At 35.8% G+C, this 19,091-nt stretch overlaps 3 protein-coding genes across 3 annotated transcripts in view; 2 read left to right on the top strand and 1 right to left on the bottom strand.

Moving 5' to 3' along the window:
* Positions 1–13,091, top strand: part of LOC134797539 (protein sister of odd and bowel) — a 65,264-nt gene extending 52,173 nt beyond the window's left edge. Inside the window, exon 3 of the transcript XR_010145095.1 lies at positions 13,077–13,091. The gene's annotated coding sequence lies outside the window, so the exon portion shown is untranslated. The remainder of the gene's footprint in view (positions 1–13,076) is intronic.
* LOC134797330 (cuticle protein 1-like) lies at positions 11,274–12,407 on the bottom strand. Its single transcript, XM_063769552.1, has 3 exons — positions 12,329–12,407; positions 11,813–12,048; positions 11,274–11,337 (listed from the first exon to the last, which is right to left on the bottom strand). The coding sequence occupies exons 1-3, from the start codon at positions 12,341–12,343 to the stop codon at positions 11,274–11,276; spliced, it is 315 nt and encodes a 104-aa protein (XP_063625622.1). The 5' UTR covers positions 12,344–12,407.
* A 36-nt stretch (positions 13,092–13,127) lies between the features above and the next one.
* Positions 13,128–15,346, top strand: LOC134797251 (cuticle protein 1-like). The gene is made up of 3 exons (XM_063769473.1): positions 13,128–13,244; positions 14,518–14,786; positions 15,251–15,346. Exons 1-3 carry the CDS (start codon positions 13,185–13,187, stop codon positions 15,330–15,332), a joined length of 411 nt encoding a protein of 136 aa, XP_063625543.1. The 5' UTR covers positions 13,128–13,184; the 3' UTR covers positions 15,333–15,346.
* Positions 15,347–19,091: the final 3,745 nt, after the last annotated feature.

Here is a 19,091-nt window from a genome sequence, read left to right on the forward strand (position 1 = left end):
CCTATAAGCTGTAGTCATTCGTATCTTTACGGCGTTTTAGTTGTGGTATTACTATTGTCTTCATTTTATCGTAGATTCGCTAAGCTTTTTATAAAACCTTATAACGATCTATTGTATGAGTTACGTTAGAACGCCTGTCAGTGCATTTTGGACGCTCATTATGATTAAGGCTGTTTATAAGAAACATTTAACTCTGAACAATTCTCAATTATTATTAAACAGCAGATATTTTTTATGATTAAAAGAGTAAATTTTAGTCATTTTTATTATTTACAGTAAGGTTTAGTTATACATATAGTACTTGCATTTTAATTTATAAGTAGCTGTACTTAATTCTATTATTTTTCGTTTATGATTGTTACATATGTTGAAGATTAACAAATGTCTCCACTCTTGCATTTATAGAAGAAAATCCACTTATAAAAGCAAAAAGCATGAAAACGCATTGCGTGCCCGCGAGGTGAAGGCGCATGCATAAACGAATTGTTGTATCTTTTTATATTACACCGTTTATTGTAAAAAAATCTGCTATTGGACAACACATAATATAAGCTAAATGTGTGATCCATGAGTTCCATGACAACATTAGATGGATTTTTATTCCTACTGGGTGTTTATTATTTTATCGACTGCACAGCTTTATCATTCCCAATCATAAAAATATTTCCGAAACACAATTCCGTCTCTAAAACTTTTTATAACTTACTCAAAAGAGTTACGATAACAGAACATACGAGATGAAACCGCACACCGAGATTTTCGAATCTCAAAATCAATGCTAGGCGATAAGATAAGGGGACATCAGGCGGTGTCGATTGACCAGAAAGCTTGACCCCTCCCGTTTGAGTTGGGTTCTTAACTTCGCTTATGTTGTAAGGTACGAAAGATCAGGTTATAGTGGTGGTTAGTTCCACATATCCACGCGTTAATTAGGCCCTGTTGTGTCCGTCAACGCGTATTAAGACTTCGTTACATCAGGGCAGTCGTCTTCTGCATGAGAAACCCGGCGGCGCCTGGCCGTATCTGTATCTGGCCTTTTAAGGTGCAGCATTAACGGATGCGATCATGTTACGAAATATTGGATCGGTTTTAACATGTCTATAATTACGGATGGTGAAAAAATGTTTTGAATGTTTAGGCACTTTATGGTGACGGAATTGTTACCTAATTGTTTGTAAATAAGGTTGTGTTGCGTGTCAAATAGGCATATGCAGGTGTTATTTTAAACGTCAAACTTCTATTAAATTATGACGTATAAATAACACCGGCACTGCGTGTCTGTCAAAATCTCTGCAGACTTTTCTTGGTTTAACTCTAGACTTGTTGGACCGTCAAGAAACTCTGACAGTGGCAATGTATAATAAGTACCTACTTCAAAGATCATTTTTAATTTAAGACGTATTGGCTGTTCAACTGAAAAACCAGCATATCTTGTCGAAGGTGATGCATTTGAATAGGTAATGAAGTGTTTATACCTACCAAGCTGTTAATCATTCAAAAGTATTTTAATAAGAAACTAATATCATATACTATTATGGACAGGCGGTGGCATTGCGGGTAAAGCAGTCATGCAAGTTAATGCATACTCGTTATACAAGTAACTAGACTCATGCAGTGACGACTTATCACATCGTCACTTTTCAATGTCACTTAAAGGAACCTGTCCTGTTGTGTTTTCCTGATTTTAATCTTATTATCATTAAAGAAAGTTACATCTGCGTGAACGTCTATCCTCTATTTGCCATACTAGCCGCAAACTGCGTATTATCCGTTTGTGTAGTTCCTGTAAATAAAATGGGACAAAATCCCCAGTCAGACGCTTTGTCTCCCAATCGTCGAAGATTATGTCCTGTCAAACGAGTCAATCCGATTTGGTGTGTTAGTAAAAGTTATTATTCAAAAAATAATCCCACCCAGACTGGTGGAATATTTAAAATAAAGCCTTAACAATAAGCCAATGTTTTCCGTTGATGGATTTACGACGCTTAGGGACAAAAATTGGACAGTGACATCTACTAACTCTCCTTAATATTGGACTTTATGTCTCAATAATAGAGTATAGAATTCAACACAGGTTTTTAGATCTTAATCGTGTGACAATAGTTGTAGTCATGATTTATGACTTTAGAATTGAAAGAAAATAACTAAGGTTAGCTACTGTCTTTAATACTGTTTTTTGTTTATCGGCCTTGGGATAATCGGTCGGGTAAGACCCCTTCGGACGCTGCGATTAACTATAATCTTGTCTAGCTTAGCTAAAACATCTTAAACATCCGTCTTAACTTAGTTTTCTGAATCAGATTTTTAATTAAATTTACGAGAAACCGTTTAATCTGATAACGGCATTTTACCGTTGTCGGGTAGATTAAATATCTTATTGTTTACATTAATTACCGTTTTACCGTAGAAATGTAAAAGCGGCCGATAAATGTTACAGAGGCTAAGTAAGAGAGGATGAGTAAGAAAAGGTTAGGTTTTTAGGGCTAAAATAGGTAGGTAGGTATTATTCCTTTTTATCTGTTAATGTAACAAAACAATACCTATATAGCAACGCACAAGGAATTGGTTCCAGCTTATTCAATTTTTCCGTGGAAACTTTAATGAATTTCATTCCATACCCATCCTTGTTTTACTAATATTATCATTAATTGTAGTGCTTAAGATTGACTGTGGCCCCTGGATGGTTATTTTATTTTGCACATGGTTGGTGAGTCATTCGCAGTCAACAAGTTATGAATTGTGATATTTGAAATTACCAATTTCATTTTCAATGCGACGGCCACCTGTATAGACTTGTCTAAATAACTTTGCAAATATTTGACCAAAGCTTTGTGCCACGCAGGAGCGGGATAAGCCCGAACTTTCATTTTTTTCCTATTTCAAAGCTGTTTCCCGTGGGACGGAGGGAAAGTTTTGTTTTCTATATTCTTTCAAATCCTTTGCATATTGTGAAAGTGTTGTATTGTCATTTACAAAACGCGAATATTATTTTAGCCGTAGAGGTGGACGAGGCCTTATTCAATGTTGACTTTGGCACTATAAAATTAATTGTTTAGCTTCCGCGTTCAGGCGGCTTAGCACGGTCGCGTTTTTATCCCTTGTCACCATGCCTGTCACGTTCTAACAAGTATGTAAGTGCGAAAGGGACGCGCATAGTGATAGTCGATAAAAATGGAACCGTGCTGAGCCCGCTGGTTTACGAGCTTTATACATAGGTACATACATACATACCTACGTAGTACGTGTATTACATACGATAAGCTTTTTCAACGTACTCTTTTTAAAACTACGAATTTTGCATTAAAATTAAACGTGAATACGTCCATACTGTTTGAATAGCCAAATTAACACCAATGAAACAACTTAATTACACAAAATTAATTACATTCCACCCGATAACCAACTGCGTTGATTCGATGACCGCGCCATTAACACTACTGCAGCTAAATGTCGTATAATAGTAGATTATAACACATTTATAACACCTCTCAGCCGTAACGAGTTGGTATCTTGCTGTAATCGTATATGTTTTTGGAAACGTCATTATCGTAACACCTCACGCGGCGGGTCCCGTCGACGGACAAAGTTATGGCTCAATTCCGAGTTCTTGGCCATAAAAATCCTATGCGTCTTATTCTCAGGAAGGCGCTTAAGCCTCTTTTACTAGTCTAGAATTTGGTGTTGGGATAAATTTGAAATGTAAACGGTAATGCATGCAATGGTAACGCGATATAGCTGTTTGAAATTAGATTTATATTGAAATTGTGAATGAAGTGTTTCTTGGTTGATGACAAGTTGTTCAGTGTGTGATATAATGACTTGGGTAAAAGATTCGTATGAATATTTAATAAACGAAAATAAATTAAGTAAAAAACCTATGCAACGTTATTAAACATACGGTAATTTTACATCATCATAAAATTACAAGGACAACATAGGTACTACATTACAAATGTATATTTTTCTTAAACTCGCAGATCATTAATTTTATTTACCTAAAATACGTATTGCAACATTTAATTAACCTTTTTGAGACTGATTATTAGGCAAGTATTCATAATGATGCATTTACCTACATCGCAAAGTGAGTACATAAGACGCAAGCGTGCTAAAAAAAGAAACGTATTTGCCTACTGCAGTCCTGGGGTACAATTTTTGCAATAAAACTCTTAAGCATTTACAATAATGTGCCGAACAGGGTTCATTTGATAGGTAACGTGTTACATTACTTGCATTAATATGCTAAAACCGGAAAACGGCTCTAAAAGTGGGCTCTGTGCCTCGATGGTGGTCCCCTTATCGGTAATATAGCTCTGGCCCTCACGGGTTATTCCTAACTCAAACCAACATAAACTGAAATAGGTGTCATATAATAAAAAAAGTGACGAAGCCCGAAGTGGCGGAAAAAAAAACAAAAATCAAAATTCAATTTGAAATTCAAAAAACAATTTGATTTGTTCTCGAAGTTGATAAACCTTTTGGTTTGACAACTTTGGGTAGGTACTTATTTGTGAAGTTCAATCGCATGCATTTGTGTCTTTAATTGAAAAATTAATCAACAAACCTAAATGCTCTAATGTCCTTACATTCTTATTCTTAGTTACAAATTCATCCATCCGATAAAACGTATTTAAACTTGATATTTATATTACACTTCAAATAATATTATACATAGTTACCTGTAAAAGCTACCGCATACAATTTTCATCTTTTCTGCCGGGTGGGTCCATTAAATCGTAAGGCCTGATACGGCTAGCTAGAGCAAGAACAATTAGGAATTTAAGTAAAAGTGGATGTAGTTGTAGATAAGTATGTATTATAATTAACAGGTATGATGTAGCTAGCAGTGGTCGTATGTCCCTATATAGCTCCTTTACTGCGGTGCTTACTTTTATATTGTTACTAAAATGAATCTTCTTAAAACTTCAAATTAAAAATTTATGGTGATCTTTAATTATGGAATAATGTCAATATTTATCAAAAGTTTTCGCTGCGTTGGGACTGACCCGGCGCCTGCACTGACACATTTCAGCTTTTTTATTGCCACGCTCTTTGCGACTTTACAACACTATGATATCTTGACCATGTCCCAAATACGAACACCACCTTATTACAGAGTCATGGGTGTCAATTTGGTTTAAAATTTTATAAATCAAAGGTAATGTTAAGTTTGTGTCTTTTGTGGTTTTATCCATCTACTTTCTCACCTTTTTACGACATTACGTGTGAGTCCGAGCTTCGTAGATACAATTATCGATTAGGTAATGTTATCAGCTCCATCTATTGTCTTCCGGTTGACATTTGTTGATTTAGGGTTGACCAGTTGTTTAGTGGCGCTAGGGTGGCTGTTTCCTGTTACATTTCACGACTGCAATCTGTTTTTTTTTAGGGTCAAATAATGACGTTTTTTATCTTGGTAATATTTAGTCATGTTTAGGGTCAGATTGTATAATTTCATTCAATTAGATTGTATTATTGATGTTTCAGATAATCGATAGATACTCTACACTCTTTAATAATTTTTATTCCTACTAACGTATTTCTACAAATTGTAAAAACATATTTATTTTTCTTCAGTCGTGCGTTTCATTTTTCAAACCACGTATATAAGTTTTATTTATTTAAAACTGACAGCACAAACGCACAAATGGTGAACTTGATGCCTGGAGGTATCTTCGAGCAAGTAATAAAGAAATCACGAAAATTACCCACGTAATATCTTGTTTACTACTTATTTACTTAGTTGCAAATACGCACTTAACGAACATAGACTCATAAACACACTGGCTTCTTACAGATAAAAAATAAACTTAGCCCGAAGTAAACAATTTACTCAGCAAAATGAGCCGTTCACATAAAATAAGTAAGTAAAGGGCAATATTTTCAGTGAAATATGGTTCTTTGCATCCACTAAAATATGAATAATTTGCCTCGCGGTATAAGTTTCCTCGCTACTTCAGTAAGAAAATAGAAGGAGGCCTTAAATCAGGATCAAATTGCATGAGGGCTTAAATAATGTGCATATTATTGCATTCATGCATTCGTATAAAGACGTCAAAACGTTGGATACGGCGCGCAAGGACAATATGAATAGACAAATTAAACTTAATTCTTCGATGCTTATCGCTCCATTAATTAATGTTAATTTATAATATTTAAACCTTCACGATCTCCACAAGCGGGACAAGACTGATCATATAAATTAATAACTGCAAACTTTTAATTTTCTAGTTATTGTATACGCGACATAGGGTTACTTGCACAGAGTGCTTATTTAACCCTTAGCCATAGGTACTCTGGGAGGCAAATATACTCCTACCCACATATAGATAAACGGCCTGAAAAATAAATTACAAAAAAATATCAGTTTCTTATATTTCGGGCTCAAAAATCGCATTATGTAGGGGAGGGTGGGGACCAGGTGGCCAATTGGGTTAAATAAGTCCTGATTTATAAGGGGGTTCCCGAGCCTCCGTACTGCCCAATGGTCCCCTACCTCCCCTACTTTGGACAGCAATGTTTTTTGACGTTTTAGCAATATTTTTGGCCTCGTGAAGTTAAAAGTTAAGGGTTGAAAACATGTTGGTGATCATGGTATAATAATATACTCCGCCTGGTACTCCATTCCCGTCTTTTCTAGGTCACCTAAGTGACACAAGCCTACGTCATCATGCGACAGCGCTATATGATAATATGCGATAGCGCTATATATAGCGGCCATGTTGTTATGACGTAGGCCCGTGTCACTCTGGGAATGGAAGACCATGTTTTATTAGACTATGTTGGTGATGTAAGGCAGATAAAGAATAAGATCCTGCAAATCCTTTATTTATTTACAGTAAATTCGTTTATATACTTGCCATATACTAATTCTTCTTCCATATCCATTGATTGCTCCTTCAGAAATATTTCATCATTATTATTCATTTCATTAATATTTCGTCATTATTTCAGAAATAATAGGCATTAGAATTAAGAATGGAAAACACTCAGCGCCTCTTACTTAAGACGAAGTAAAATATTTTAATAATAAAATATTTTGTTCATTGTAATAACAAGTATAATTTCTGAAGCAAGTTTATTAAAAATAATTTGTTATTGTTGCTCATTTTGCAGACAGTACTTGTTAATCGTTCACGCTTGCGCACGACGATATAATTTCACCAGCGATTAGCGATCCTATTTCACGGGAATCTATGGCTGCAGTGCGAAAAGCGACGAACTAAGGCAATATTGTTAGATAATTTATAAGTTCACGTTACATAAATAAGTAAAGTTTTGAGTATCCAAGTCAAAAAATTACAACCCCGGGTACATATACAAGTGGTGCACTTATAAGTGGATACACAATTACAACACTTTTTAGGGTTCCGTACCCAAAGGGTGAAAACGGGACCCTATTACTAAGACTCCGCTGTCCGTCTGTCTGTCACCAGGCTGGTATCTCATGAATCGTGATACTAGCTATCACGATTCATGAGATACCAGCAGATATAGCGGCAACAGAAATACATCATCTGTGAAAATTTCAACTGTCTAGCTATCACGGTTCGTGAGATACAGCCTGGTGACAGACGGACGGACGGTCGGACGGTCGGACGGACGGACGGACAGCGGAGTCTTAGTAATAGGGTCCCGTTTTACCTTTTGGGTACGGAACCCTAAAAACTGTCAAACTCCTGGAACCCGCGAGTATCCTATCGCGAGTCTGAACAACGATTTAACACATTCCACAAATATTAACACGAATAATAATGAAATAGTTGACGTATCAACATGTTTATCTTAATACCTAAAATGTTTCGACAAATCTCTAATAAGTATAATAAACAAAATATTCACCCGGTTAAGAAGCTTGCTTGCCTTATTAATTTGTAACTGTAGACTAGAATTTCAAGGCCCTCGTTAGTTATGTCAATACTAAGAATACAGGTGTCATGTTCTACTGGTTTTAGTGTAACCAATTCACATATTCTGGGCCTATCTATATGTGAAGATCTTTTGGGTCGGCAGGTAGAGTGTTAAAAAAGTTAAGTAATAATCCGACCACAAGGCTATGATAATCTGATGGTAACGCCATTTTGTCCTGTGTGGTTTTGGATAAAAAAACCCGTGACATGATTATCGGTAACTCTATGGACAAAAAGTTTAAAGGTTGACTCACATGGGGATGTTCATTCCATATTTGTCAGCGAAAGTATGAATCGAGAATAATATAACTACAACAAAAATACTACTCAGAATGTATAGGTATTTGTCTTTCTATAGAATTGACCTGGTTTATTAATAAGTTTAAAATTTACAATTGACCCTAGATTGGCCTGCCAGTCTGCAAACTCATAAAATTGTTTGACGCGCATTAAATTCCAAGTTAAAACTAATATTCCTAACTGTTGTCATGCGTACAAGGCAAAAAATAAATGATGCCAATTATTAGATTCTAAAAAATATTGACATATGTATATATATGTAAATAGATAACGTCGTTCGCGTTTTAAATCTAACGTACTACACGTACGCCTAGATTTACGCCTGAAAGTTATATTATTATATTTTTACTTTCACATTTCCAACATGTGTGCCAACCCTAACCAAATTATAAGGATAAGGGCACGGTCAACAGGCCAGATAAGGGATGAAAGTAATAGGCACACTTGATAACATCAGGGCTGCCTCGTTAGGCGTAATAAAATAGTTTTTGTCCAAATTGGAGCGAATTTTTTGCGGCTTCCGTCTCGCCTGGCGGCAATTTGTCGTGAGACTTGGATTGTTTTGACGTCATGTGTAAGTGTGAAGGGTTTGCATTTTTATCTATTATGTCATAAAGTTTTATGTATGTGTTTTTTTGGGTTGATTTTTTGAAGTGTCATAGGCGTCATAGCTTATAGCAGGTTTAATTCATTAAATGTGGCATTATGTAGATACACAAAGATGTACCTACTCGTTGTTAAATGTAGGTTGATGTAGTGTTGTGGTACTGGTAATAGTTGGCCGGCATAACTTATACCTACAGGTAGTCAATAGTAAAGACCCTGTAGCATTTCTCTAGCAGCTTTATGGTATGTGTTTTATTTGTTAGTCCCCTTACCCCCTTAGAGAACAATTTTGTTAAAAACTTTAATATCAGTACCGTAAAGCGTGGAGAGCGGCAAGCGGCACATTACGCGCCGTGTTAACGGGGGTAGCAAAACATTTTGGACCGATCTTAAACTGATTTTAATTTTTTTGTTTCGTGTTTCATTCTGACTTTGTTTAAAAACACTGAAATAAAAAACAGAACATATTTATTCTGAAGTAAAAATATCAATGATGAGCCAATGACATCAGCAGTCGGGCGCTGGCCGCCCCGCCCCGATCTGCATTTAATTACACGTTGTGATTTACATTTATTTAAGTCCGATTCATAAAGGCTCTCCATAGGTGAAATATAGCGAAATTCGGGCAAAACAACGAGAAAATTTAACACTTTTAATGACGACTAGCGATATTGTGACGAAATTTTTACATGTGTAATTGGGCCATTTTATTTAAAGTTGTCCCCTACATTTTTTTTTTCAAAATTGGGATTTTTTATGTTATTTTTACTCAGAATCACGAGCTCGTTCTATCCTAATAGGAGAAAAAAGGGTCCCAAGGTTTTTTCCCATTCCGTTACCATTTTTTCATAGATCTTGTATGGCGGTTTCGGAATGGAAAGATGGAAAAATGTATGGAAATCTTGGGACACTTTTTTTCTCCCATTAGGATCAAAAGAGCTCATGATTCTGAGTAGAAATAACATAAAAATCCCAATTTTGAAAAAAAAGTGTAGGGGACAACTTTAAATAAAATGGCCCACTTGACAGATGTTTTTTGTACATTTCTTATTCAAACCTAATTCAAACACATGCTCTAGAGATAAAACTACTCATTATAGAGCAAAACATGTCAAGCAATTTCCTATTAAAAAATGTGAGTGCTCAATTTTAATATATGTATATCTTCCTCTGAATTTCCCACAGAGTTTCATTCCTTATTAAAGAGTTGAAAATCAAATTAGAAACCTACGTAACAACCATTTCGTCGGGTGACAAGCAAAACTCACTAAGTACTATCAAAAAATTTAAGTAACAATGCCATGTCCAATGATGTTAGTTAGTGACTTTTGCTTGTCACCCGATGAATTTTAGTTAATTACATACCAACTAAGATTCACTTCCTCTGAAGGTGTACTTTGCTGTACAGACGGTTATCAACGAATAACTTTTTTATTTTTTTATTTGCGATCGCTGCGGTCAACTTAAGAGAAACTTTAATTAGAGAATTAGAGAAATCGCAAGAGAGCGATTTATAAGTGAGTATAATATTGTGTATATTAAAAGGTCCATTATTTTATCGTTACAAGAAATAAAAGTGGAACAAAGCGTTTTCTTCAGTTTTTTTTGGAATATCCGACATCAAATGTTGTCGCTTTTGCATTTTACTTGCGATAAAAAAGGGCAGACGGAATAAGAATAAGTTTTACCCTACTTTACAAATAAATTCTTGTGAATTTTGATTATTGGTTTAAATGATATTCTCGAGGAACCCTAAAACGTGCACCAACATAACCTATAAGTACGTAATTAATTCGTACTCAGTGTTGGTATAAAAACCAATGCATGAGCAAATTATGCAAATGAGTCAATTCTTCGGCAATGACATTGATTAAGTTTATTATAAGATAACAGGTCTTTAGGAGTCTCTTCATTATAATCATTAAGTATACAGTCATGTTTAATTGATGATAGGTTAATATTGTTTTTACTGTGATGTAAATAAATATAATCTAAGGATAGGCATTTTTTGAACAACTCAAAAGGAGATTGCGCCGTTCCATGAATTGAATCTAAGTTACCTTATACTTATTAATCTTATTATATGGGTAAGGTAAAGTACCTATATTCTTACTTACGAAAATAAAGGACAAATCTTCTTTTTTTTTAATTAATCGCGCAAAATCTATAATGATTAATTTTGAGGTTATGTTTAGAAGTACAAAAACATTTTTTAACTGGTTTCTTCGAATGACTGAAATCTTGCGGCCGGTTATCTACGTTATTGTAGAATATAAATATTCGTTCTGGCGTACAAGGGAGGTCAAATAAAGGAAGTAAAATTGAAAGATACAAATTTATAGTTTTTACCATTTATTTACTCTTTTTGGAAAGTGACACTATGACATATATGTTTGTACACAATGCTCTCATCCAATTTGGGGATATCGGTTAAGGAAGTGAAATGTCACAGTAAAATTATACGCAGTAGGGATAGTTCGGGCAAGAAGCTGGGTCAACGTCGGCGGGGTACTCAGGAGCTCTGCAAAGCAATAATAATATTAAGATTCACACTTGAAATTGTTTTAAATAATGATGTTGTTGGGAAATGCATAAAATGATTTATGAATTCAAAGAAATGGCAAATTGTCTAAATAAAAAAAACAATTGTAAGCAACATTCTAGCATAATATAATACATTTCTTAAAAAAAGTTTTGTGCATATGTAGGTATTTAAACTAATTGCTTGGACCTTTTTATAACAACTATGAAATTGGTTAAAGGTAATAAAAAAAGGTACAGTCAAAGAACTAGAAGTACATACTTCTAGTATCTCTAGAAGGGTTAAATTGGTTTTTCTACCGATGTTATTTATCCTGTCATGTTTTTTTCTTTTCTTATGTACAATCAAGCGTTTTACTACTCCTATTATTTTGTAGCGAGTACTACAATACAGTGAACTGTAAGGTAAAATCTAAGTCTAGTCTATCGCAAGAAAATTCAAATACGTGACTTACTTTTTAGGTGTAAAGACAGGGACAGCAGCAAGAGAACGGGCAACAGGGATTGGTGCAGCATAAACCATGCGTGCGTACCCGAACGGCATCTCCCACTCAGGAATAGGCATGCCGTCCGGCGTGTGGCGCGCCAGGACCTCCGCGTCGCAGTACGGGAAGTTGGGGCATACGGCGGGATGCAGGCCTTTGGGGTACTCGATGGCCGCGGCTACGGCGGCGACGGCGCAGACGAGCAACTAATAAAGTGAGGTCAGTTAATAGTTGCTTTGCTATGCTTTTACTTTTAATCACAGGCTTAAAAATGGGCTACTGTGATAAAATGTGATATCTTAAATGTAGACTAGACATTATATCATACCAATAAATCAATAATAATCGTATCGTGTTACAACACAACCAAACATTCAAGAAGAAAATAAAAATTGTATAATAGCTGCTGTTTGTTGCAATCAATATCATTGATTTTTAGTATTTTAGGTATACTTTAAACATTTTTATTCTAAAATTATAGCTTACCACTTTTGTGAACATGATGATTGTTATCTCAACGGTCTGTAGGAGACTGATGCCCAAACATTTTCTCCAGTGCAATTTATATGATTCAAAATGGTCAAGATCCGGTCTTAATAAAAAAAACAATCAATGTACATTAAGTAAACACATTAACTATACCGTTATCTATTAGCTACCATAATGTAATTGCTATAATGTGCTGTTAAGTTAGTGGTTTCAAGTAATCAAAATGTTAATTGCTAGTGACATAAAGTTAGAAAAGTCGTTCATGCAATAAAAACACTTATAAATACATATTTCTTTTTTGCTATATTTAATTGTGTGTCGTATAGTATCTCACTGATTTAAACTTCCTCAAAAAACATTGCAATTTCAATCGGGACGAGGGTTTTAAGATCTCATTCACATGGAATCCAGTCATTAGTAAATGTAAGCGAAAACGAATATCGACAGTCGATAAATCGAATATCGTTAGTGTTGTGTGTCGACAGAGTAACATCCCTAATGCGCAAAACGTTCAAGCTGATAAACAAGACAAGACAAGTGCGGGTAGTTCGAAAAACTCGCGCGGCTAGAAGATGTTGATGTCAACTTGAGCCAGTCTTCTCCGAGACCACGACAACGCCGTCCTCAAAACGTCGGAGGTAAAATCTTAAAACTTAAATTCGCGATTAAGTCCCGTTGTGCCATTTAATAACGTATAGTATCTGCATGTTATTTCGGACACGTTAATCGATACAGCATATTTAAGAGCATCATAATTAAGAGAGACAATAAATAAAAGCCCATTAATTACAATTATCATTAAACCGGCATTGTGAGGTTTGACATTTGACAATAAATAACAGTGCAAATTTTAATGCAGCATCAGTCTCAAGCCACCGCCGAGAAGATAACTTGCATCATGTTCATCAAAACGGTCAGTAACTTACTAATTATTAACACACTTTTATTACATAAGAGAAGTAAGTAAGAGAAGTTGCATGACAGTGAGTTAGTGGTACACAGTAATTATTACAAATTCTGAAAAAAACGCAGTAAGTACCTACTTCAACAAAAATATACATCACAGCTGAAGATGCCGGTTCGAATCTGGCCCTAGCTACGGGAGCGCTTGGCCTTTTTATTTACAATAAGTATGATATACATATATATTTCAGTTGATAATTTTAATCATTTTGGGAAGGGAAATATTAGCATATTATTTTCATTTGAAAAGCAAATAAAACTTAAAAATCATATTAAGTTTTACAAATGCACATGCTTGTCAAATGAAAAAATGCAAATCTTTATACGTAGGTATTCTAGTAATAATTATGTTAAGTAGCAATTTTTTTTCTACGTATATTATATAAATATTCTTTTATGTCTGGAATAGATATTTTGAATTGATAGATTAAGATAATTTTATTTTGTTTCCTCAATATATCTACTGAGTAGTTAATTAGACTACTTAATTGAAATGGAATCAACTTATCGTTATTGCACAAAATAGAAAAAAATGTGTAGAATAGGCTGGCTATTAGAGTTAAATCATACTAACATTAGATAGGTTTAGGCGGTGCAATTCAAGTACTAATTACCAAAAAATCAATAAATTATTTTTCTCAAAAATGGACGGCAAAGTCGACTTTGCCGTTTAAAAAATAGGTTGCGAAGCGCGTAGTTTATGGTCAGTCAAAAATTAAAAAGTTAAAAACATTGCAGTCTCGATTTTGGGACTGCAATGTTGCATACAAATCCCATTATTTGTCGAGTTCCAAACTTTTTAAAAGTTGAAATGGCCATATCAAATGAAGGCACAGGCCCATTAAACAGCCAAACAGATGATTAGTACCGCGACTATTTAGCTGTCTCAAATAGGTTGGCGTATTTTCGGCAGAAAAATACACTTCTATTTTTTTATTAAAAAAATAAAAAGGCGGCAAAGCTAATTTTTTCAATTGTTTCTACTTTTTTCTGTGAAAATATATACGTAAGAAAGTTGCTTTTGTAAAATATTTCTATGATATTTATATTTCTTGCACCATTTTTGAGAAAAGCACTATATATGACTCGGCTGGAAGGCTACTTGCTGGCTGCGGATTCAATTAAACGAACTCCCAAGGTCGTCCGTTTAAAACGAATCCTCAGCCTGCAAGTAGCTACTTCCGAGCCTCGACAATAATGTACTATTATCTTACCAACAACAGTTGTTCGTCTGCGCCGTCGCCGCCGTAGCCATGGGCATCGAGTACCCACCCGGCGTTGACCCACTGCTCTGCCCGAACTACCCGTACTGCGACATGGGATTACTGGCGCGCTACAAGAACCTACCCTACCCCATCCCTGAGTACGAGATCCCGTTTGCCCGGATGGTGTATGCTGCCCCTTATCCTATTGCTGCCCCTATTCCTGTTCCTGCCCCCATTCCCGTCGCTGCCCCTGTCGCTGCCCCTGTTGCTGCTCCTATTACTGAAGAGTAAGTACAAAATTTAAAGATAAGAAAGAAGACGAAAGACATTTGCGGTTATTTATTTAATAGTCACTGTGTTATGCCTGATGATATTATACTAATCTCATACTTTACAAGTTTAAATCATGCATTCTGATACATATTTTTACATACATTTTTTGGGTTATGGAACTTATGGACGTTTGTCTAATTCTATGTACTTAATATGATATAGTGCCTCCTAGCCTGGTCGATTGTGACCCTGTCTACGAAGCAGGATCGAAGTCCCGGGTTCGAATCCTGGTAAGGGCATTTATTGGTGTGTTTATCATAAATATTTAGTTTCTGAATTATGGATATTTTCTATGTTTATGAGTATTTACATAGGTATATCTATTTTTTATTTTATAGTACGTCTAATGACAGAACATATTCCCTACGATAAATACATAAACAGATTTTCCAATTAACACACGTAATTATTGTCACAGACCCGCAACATTGCCCGCCGCTCCGCTGTTTCCCGCCGACGTCGACCCCGCTTCGTGCCCGAACTACCCGTACTGCGCGTAACTCTACTGTGAAATGTGGCATCGCGGTACCATACAGATTTTTTTTTTAATGTACAAGAACCAAATTGTGTGTACAACACTGTTTTTACCATGTTGTAATCGACTCCATATATAATAAGTTGGTAAAAAAAAATCTAATGGAATGTCATGCCAGTATTTGAAAATGAAAAATAAATAATTTAAAGAAGCTTATGAGATTTGCTATACTGAATACATTAAGTCAGTAAAGACCATTATTACAATGTCCACATATTGGAGCTATGTTACAAGATTTTCAAAGTCGCCAACCAACCAACTAGGTTGCCAAAAAATAATGTCAAGAATTACGTAAATAACCAATAATAAAGTACTTACCTACAACCTAATGAATAGTCCAGGCTCCTTCCCTTCCCTCCGGATAGATAACCTATGTAAAAGATACTAGCATGGCAAGCTCAGTCATATCACATTGCGCATCTCAAATGCATTAAAAGTCGGTTGGTGGTGAGCGCTGAGCATCTAGGCTAAATATAGGCGTTAGGCACTTATCCTGTTATATATATGTTAAATAACCAATAATAAAGTACTTACCTACAACCTAATGAACAGTCCAGGCTCCTTCCCTTCCCTCCGGATAGATAACCTATGTAAAAGATACTAGCATCGCAAGCTCAGTCATATCACATTACGCATCTCAAATGTAGGCCTCATATCGGCCTCATATCGCCGATAAAGTACAAAAGCGCCTACCGACAAAGTAGGAGCTCTAACCGTGCCGTTCACGTTCTAAAATATGTCCGAGATAAAATATTTTACGACATTCTCACTTTCAAATGTATCGTCGTACGTCAACGGGGTTTATTCGTATATTGTGGTTTCGGACCACCTACTATTTTATTAAGTACCTAACTGTTTTTAAAGTCTAGTTGAAAGATTTTAATGTTTAATTTATGTTTTAGAATACTAACTACCTCAGGGGCTTCGATCGCAATTATGTTATCTGTTTAAACCCAAAAGTCAATAGCTATATGGTGTAACTGATTTTATAACTCTTAGGTAAGGGAATTACTATTTGTTTACCTACATACCTACTTCTTAAGTAATTTGTGAGTTTTGGTTGTCAAACGATGAAATTGTTTTTCGCAGACTTGCAAACCAGTGTCAAAAGAGACGATACTGCGTACACTCTGGGTCAAATATTGGAGGACTTTAAAAAAACTATTGATTGTAATGAAGGTTGTATCTCAAGTATCTCAACACATTTTTTTTATTAGCCTACTTTGGTGTCCCACTGCTGGGCAAAGGCCTCCCCTCGTTTTCTCCACTCGACCCTGTCATCGGCATTTACCCATCATTTTATTACTTAAATATTATGTTAAATATCACCACAGTATTTTTTATATATTGGTAATTTTAAGGTACGCTTTCAAAACAGCGGCTGGAACAAAGAAGTCCTGAAAACTACGAAAGTACTCGTAAACAGTGCCGTGCCTTTAAAATGTATTAAACTCGGCACGTCTCAAACGTGTGCCGTAGCCTCGATTTCGCCGATTTGCTCGTAAACCCGCAAGGCGTGTAGAGGGCCTATAAAATTCAATTGTCACCCGTGAACCCGGCTAATGTACGTACTTCTCTTCTTTTAACATAAATTGTGACGATAGCCGGCTGACTTGTAACTAAATACGGACAGTACACTCTAACTTTAAGTCCATGGTGAGTTATTGTAAAGTGATTTCATTACCTTCATCATTATTTTATAACCTCAGTCATTCACAAATCAAAACTTAGTTTTTGTTTGTCAATAGCAAATATTCAAAATACATTGGGATACGAGTAGAAGGCCTTTGAGCTGCTATAGGATGCAGGATGTACCATACCAAGTCATACCCCTGCTTGATTTCGGTTAAAAGTCGGTTGGTGGTGAGCGCTGAGCACCTAGGCTAAATATAGGCGTTAGGCACTTATCCTGTTCCTGGGCTTGTGTTACGGATTACGTTTGATCATAAATGGATTTTGAGTTAATCGCCTCTTAAATAATGTTTCTTTTTTATACTTATGTAACTGTAGGTAGAGTAGATCATTATATCATTAAGCACTATACTATTCAAACATCTGTCTTCTATAGAACTTGCTAACTATGTAAACAAACCGCCATATTGAAACTGTCACTAAATGATGATTTTAGTATGGCGGTTTGTTTACATAGTTAGCAAGTTCCATAGAATGACACTATAGCCACTGGTAACTCTGAGTGGTCTGTGCATGCTCCTAACTACACCGCGATGTCAGCGCAATTTATTACCTTATAGTCCTTATACGAACGCTCATAAGCTAATTCATTAATAAAATAAGTTGCAGTTCCACTCACTTTACATCTGTTACCTACTTGCCTTTTACCTAAACCCTAACGTTTAGGGCCTAACCTAGGGACCTTAGTCAAAAGTAAATATGTATAATCCGAAAACTTATGAAGTGGCCTTAAACTGACTTGTCTGTATCTGTATCCTCCATGTGAAGTATGGACACGAAAAAATCTGGTCGTGCATGATATGGTAAATCTTTTAAATTAATGAGGATTTTCAAGCACCACTTTTTTTAATGATTTGAAGATATCAAACTACATAATAAAAATACAATCATAATATAACGTTAAGTTGTTTGTGAGTTTCAGCATTATATATTCCACCGTGCCTAATATATTTCATGCATAAGGTCATTTTCCGAGTCCAAGAAAATGCCTCGCATATTTACGTATATTCTAAATATATTCAAGTAGTATAACGTAACTGTCTATTACGAAAAGACAAGCCCAATCTAATGGTAAATAAGTGACTCTAAAGCACACTAGCATATAGTAAATTAACTTACTAAATAACGGGGTGTTTAAAAACGGCGCAAGTGAAGAGAAGTGAGCGTTTGCTTATAGGTATCATCTTTTATTCACTTTGTTTCTTAAGTTACGGTTTTAAATAATATTCTTTTAAACGTTCAATATAAAAATACATTGAAAATACCTAGGTATACGAAAATAATAAAAATATTACTATACAAAACACACACACACTAGTTTAGTACTGTTAGTAGTATGCCACCAGTAGATTCAATTATCTGAATCATGTCTTGCATCTTGCATGTTCCTTTCGATCATCCGTGGTCAAATTAGCAATCTGTATTCTTCTTTAAAAATCGAATGGCTTTTGCAATTTCTACCGACATACGTCGCTTCGCACGTGTAACGACTCGATAGTAATACTAAAAGAAAAGTATTAGTAGGCAATGCAATTTCGCAATCGCTATGGTCACTCAATGCATGTTTACCGGCAGTATGGGTTCATGCGAAGGCGTCTCGTGCGTGACAGACCCCGCTACCTCTTGTAACTTATACGTATTGATACCTACTTTAGCAACCGAATGGCTTCCGCAATCGCTGTCGTCACAGGTCGCGTCGCATGTTTTACGACGCAATAGTATACTGAAAGACAAGTAAGCAATTCCGCAATCGCTATGGTCACTCAACGCATGTCTACCGACAGTTTGGGTTCTTGCGAAGGCGTCTCGTGTGTGTCAGACCCCGCTACCTCTTGAGATTTATACGTATTGATACCTACTTTAGCAACCGAATGGCTTCCGCAATCGCTATCGTCACACGTCGCGTCGCATGTTTTACGACGCGATAGTATACTGAAAGAAGTAAGCAATTCCGCAATCGCTATGGTCACTCAACGCATGTCTACCGGCAGTATGGGTTCTTGCGAAGGCGTCTCGTGTGTGTTAGACCCCG

Source organism: Cydia splendana, chromosome 15, assembly GCF_910591565.1.
Source record: "Cydia splendana chromosome 15, ilCydSple1.2, whole genome shotgun sequence".
In the NCBI taxonomy this organism is placed as follows: Eukaryota; Metazoa; Arthropoda; class Insecta; order Lepidoptera; family Tortricidae; genus Cydia; species Cydia splendana.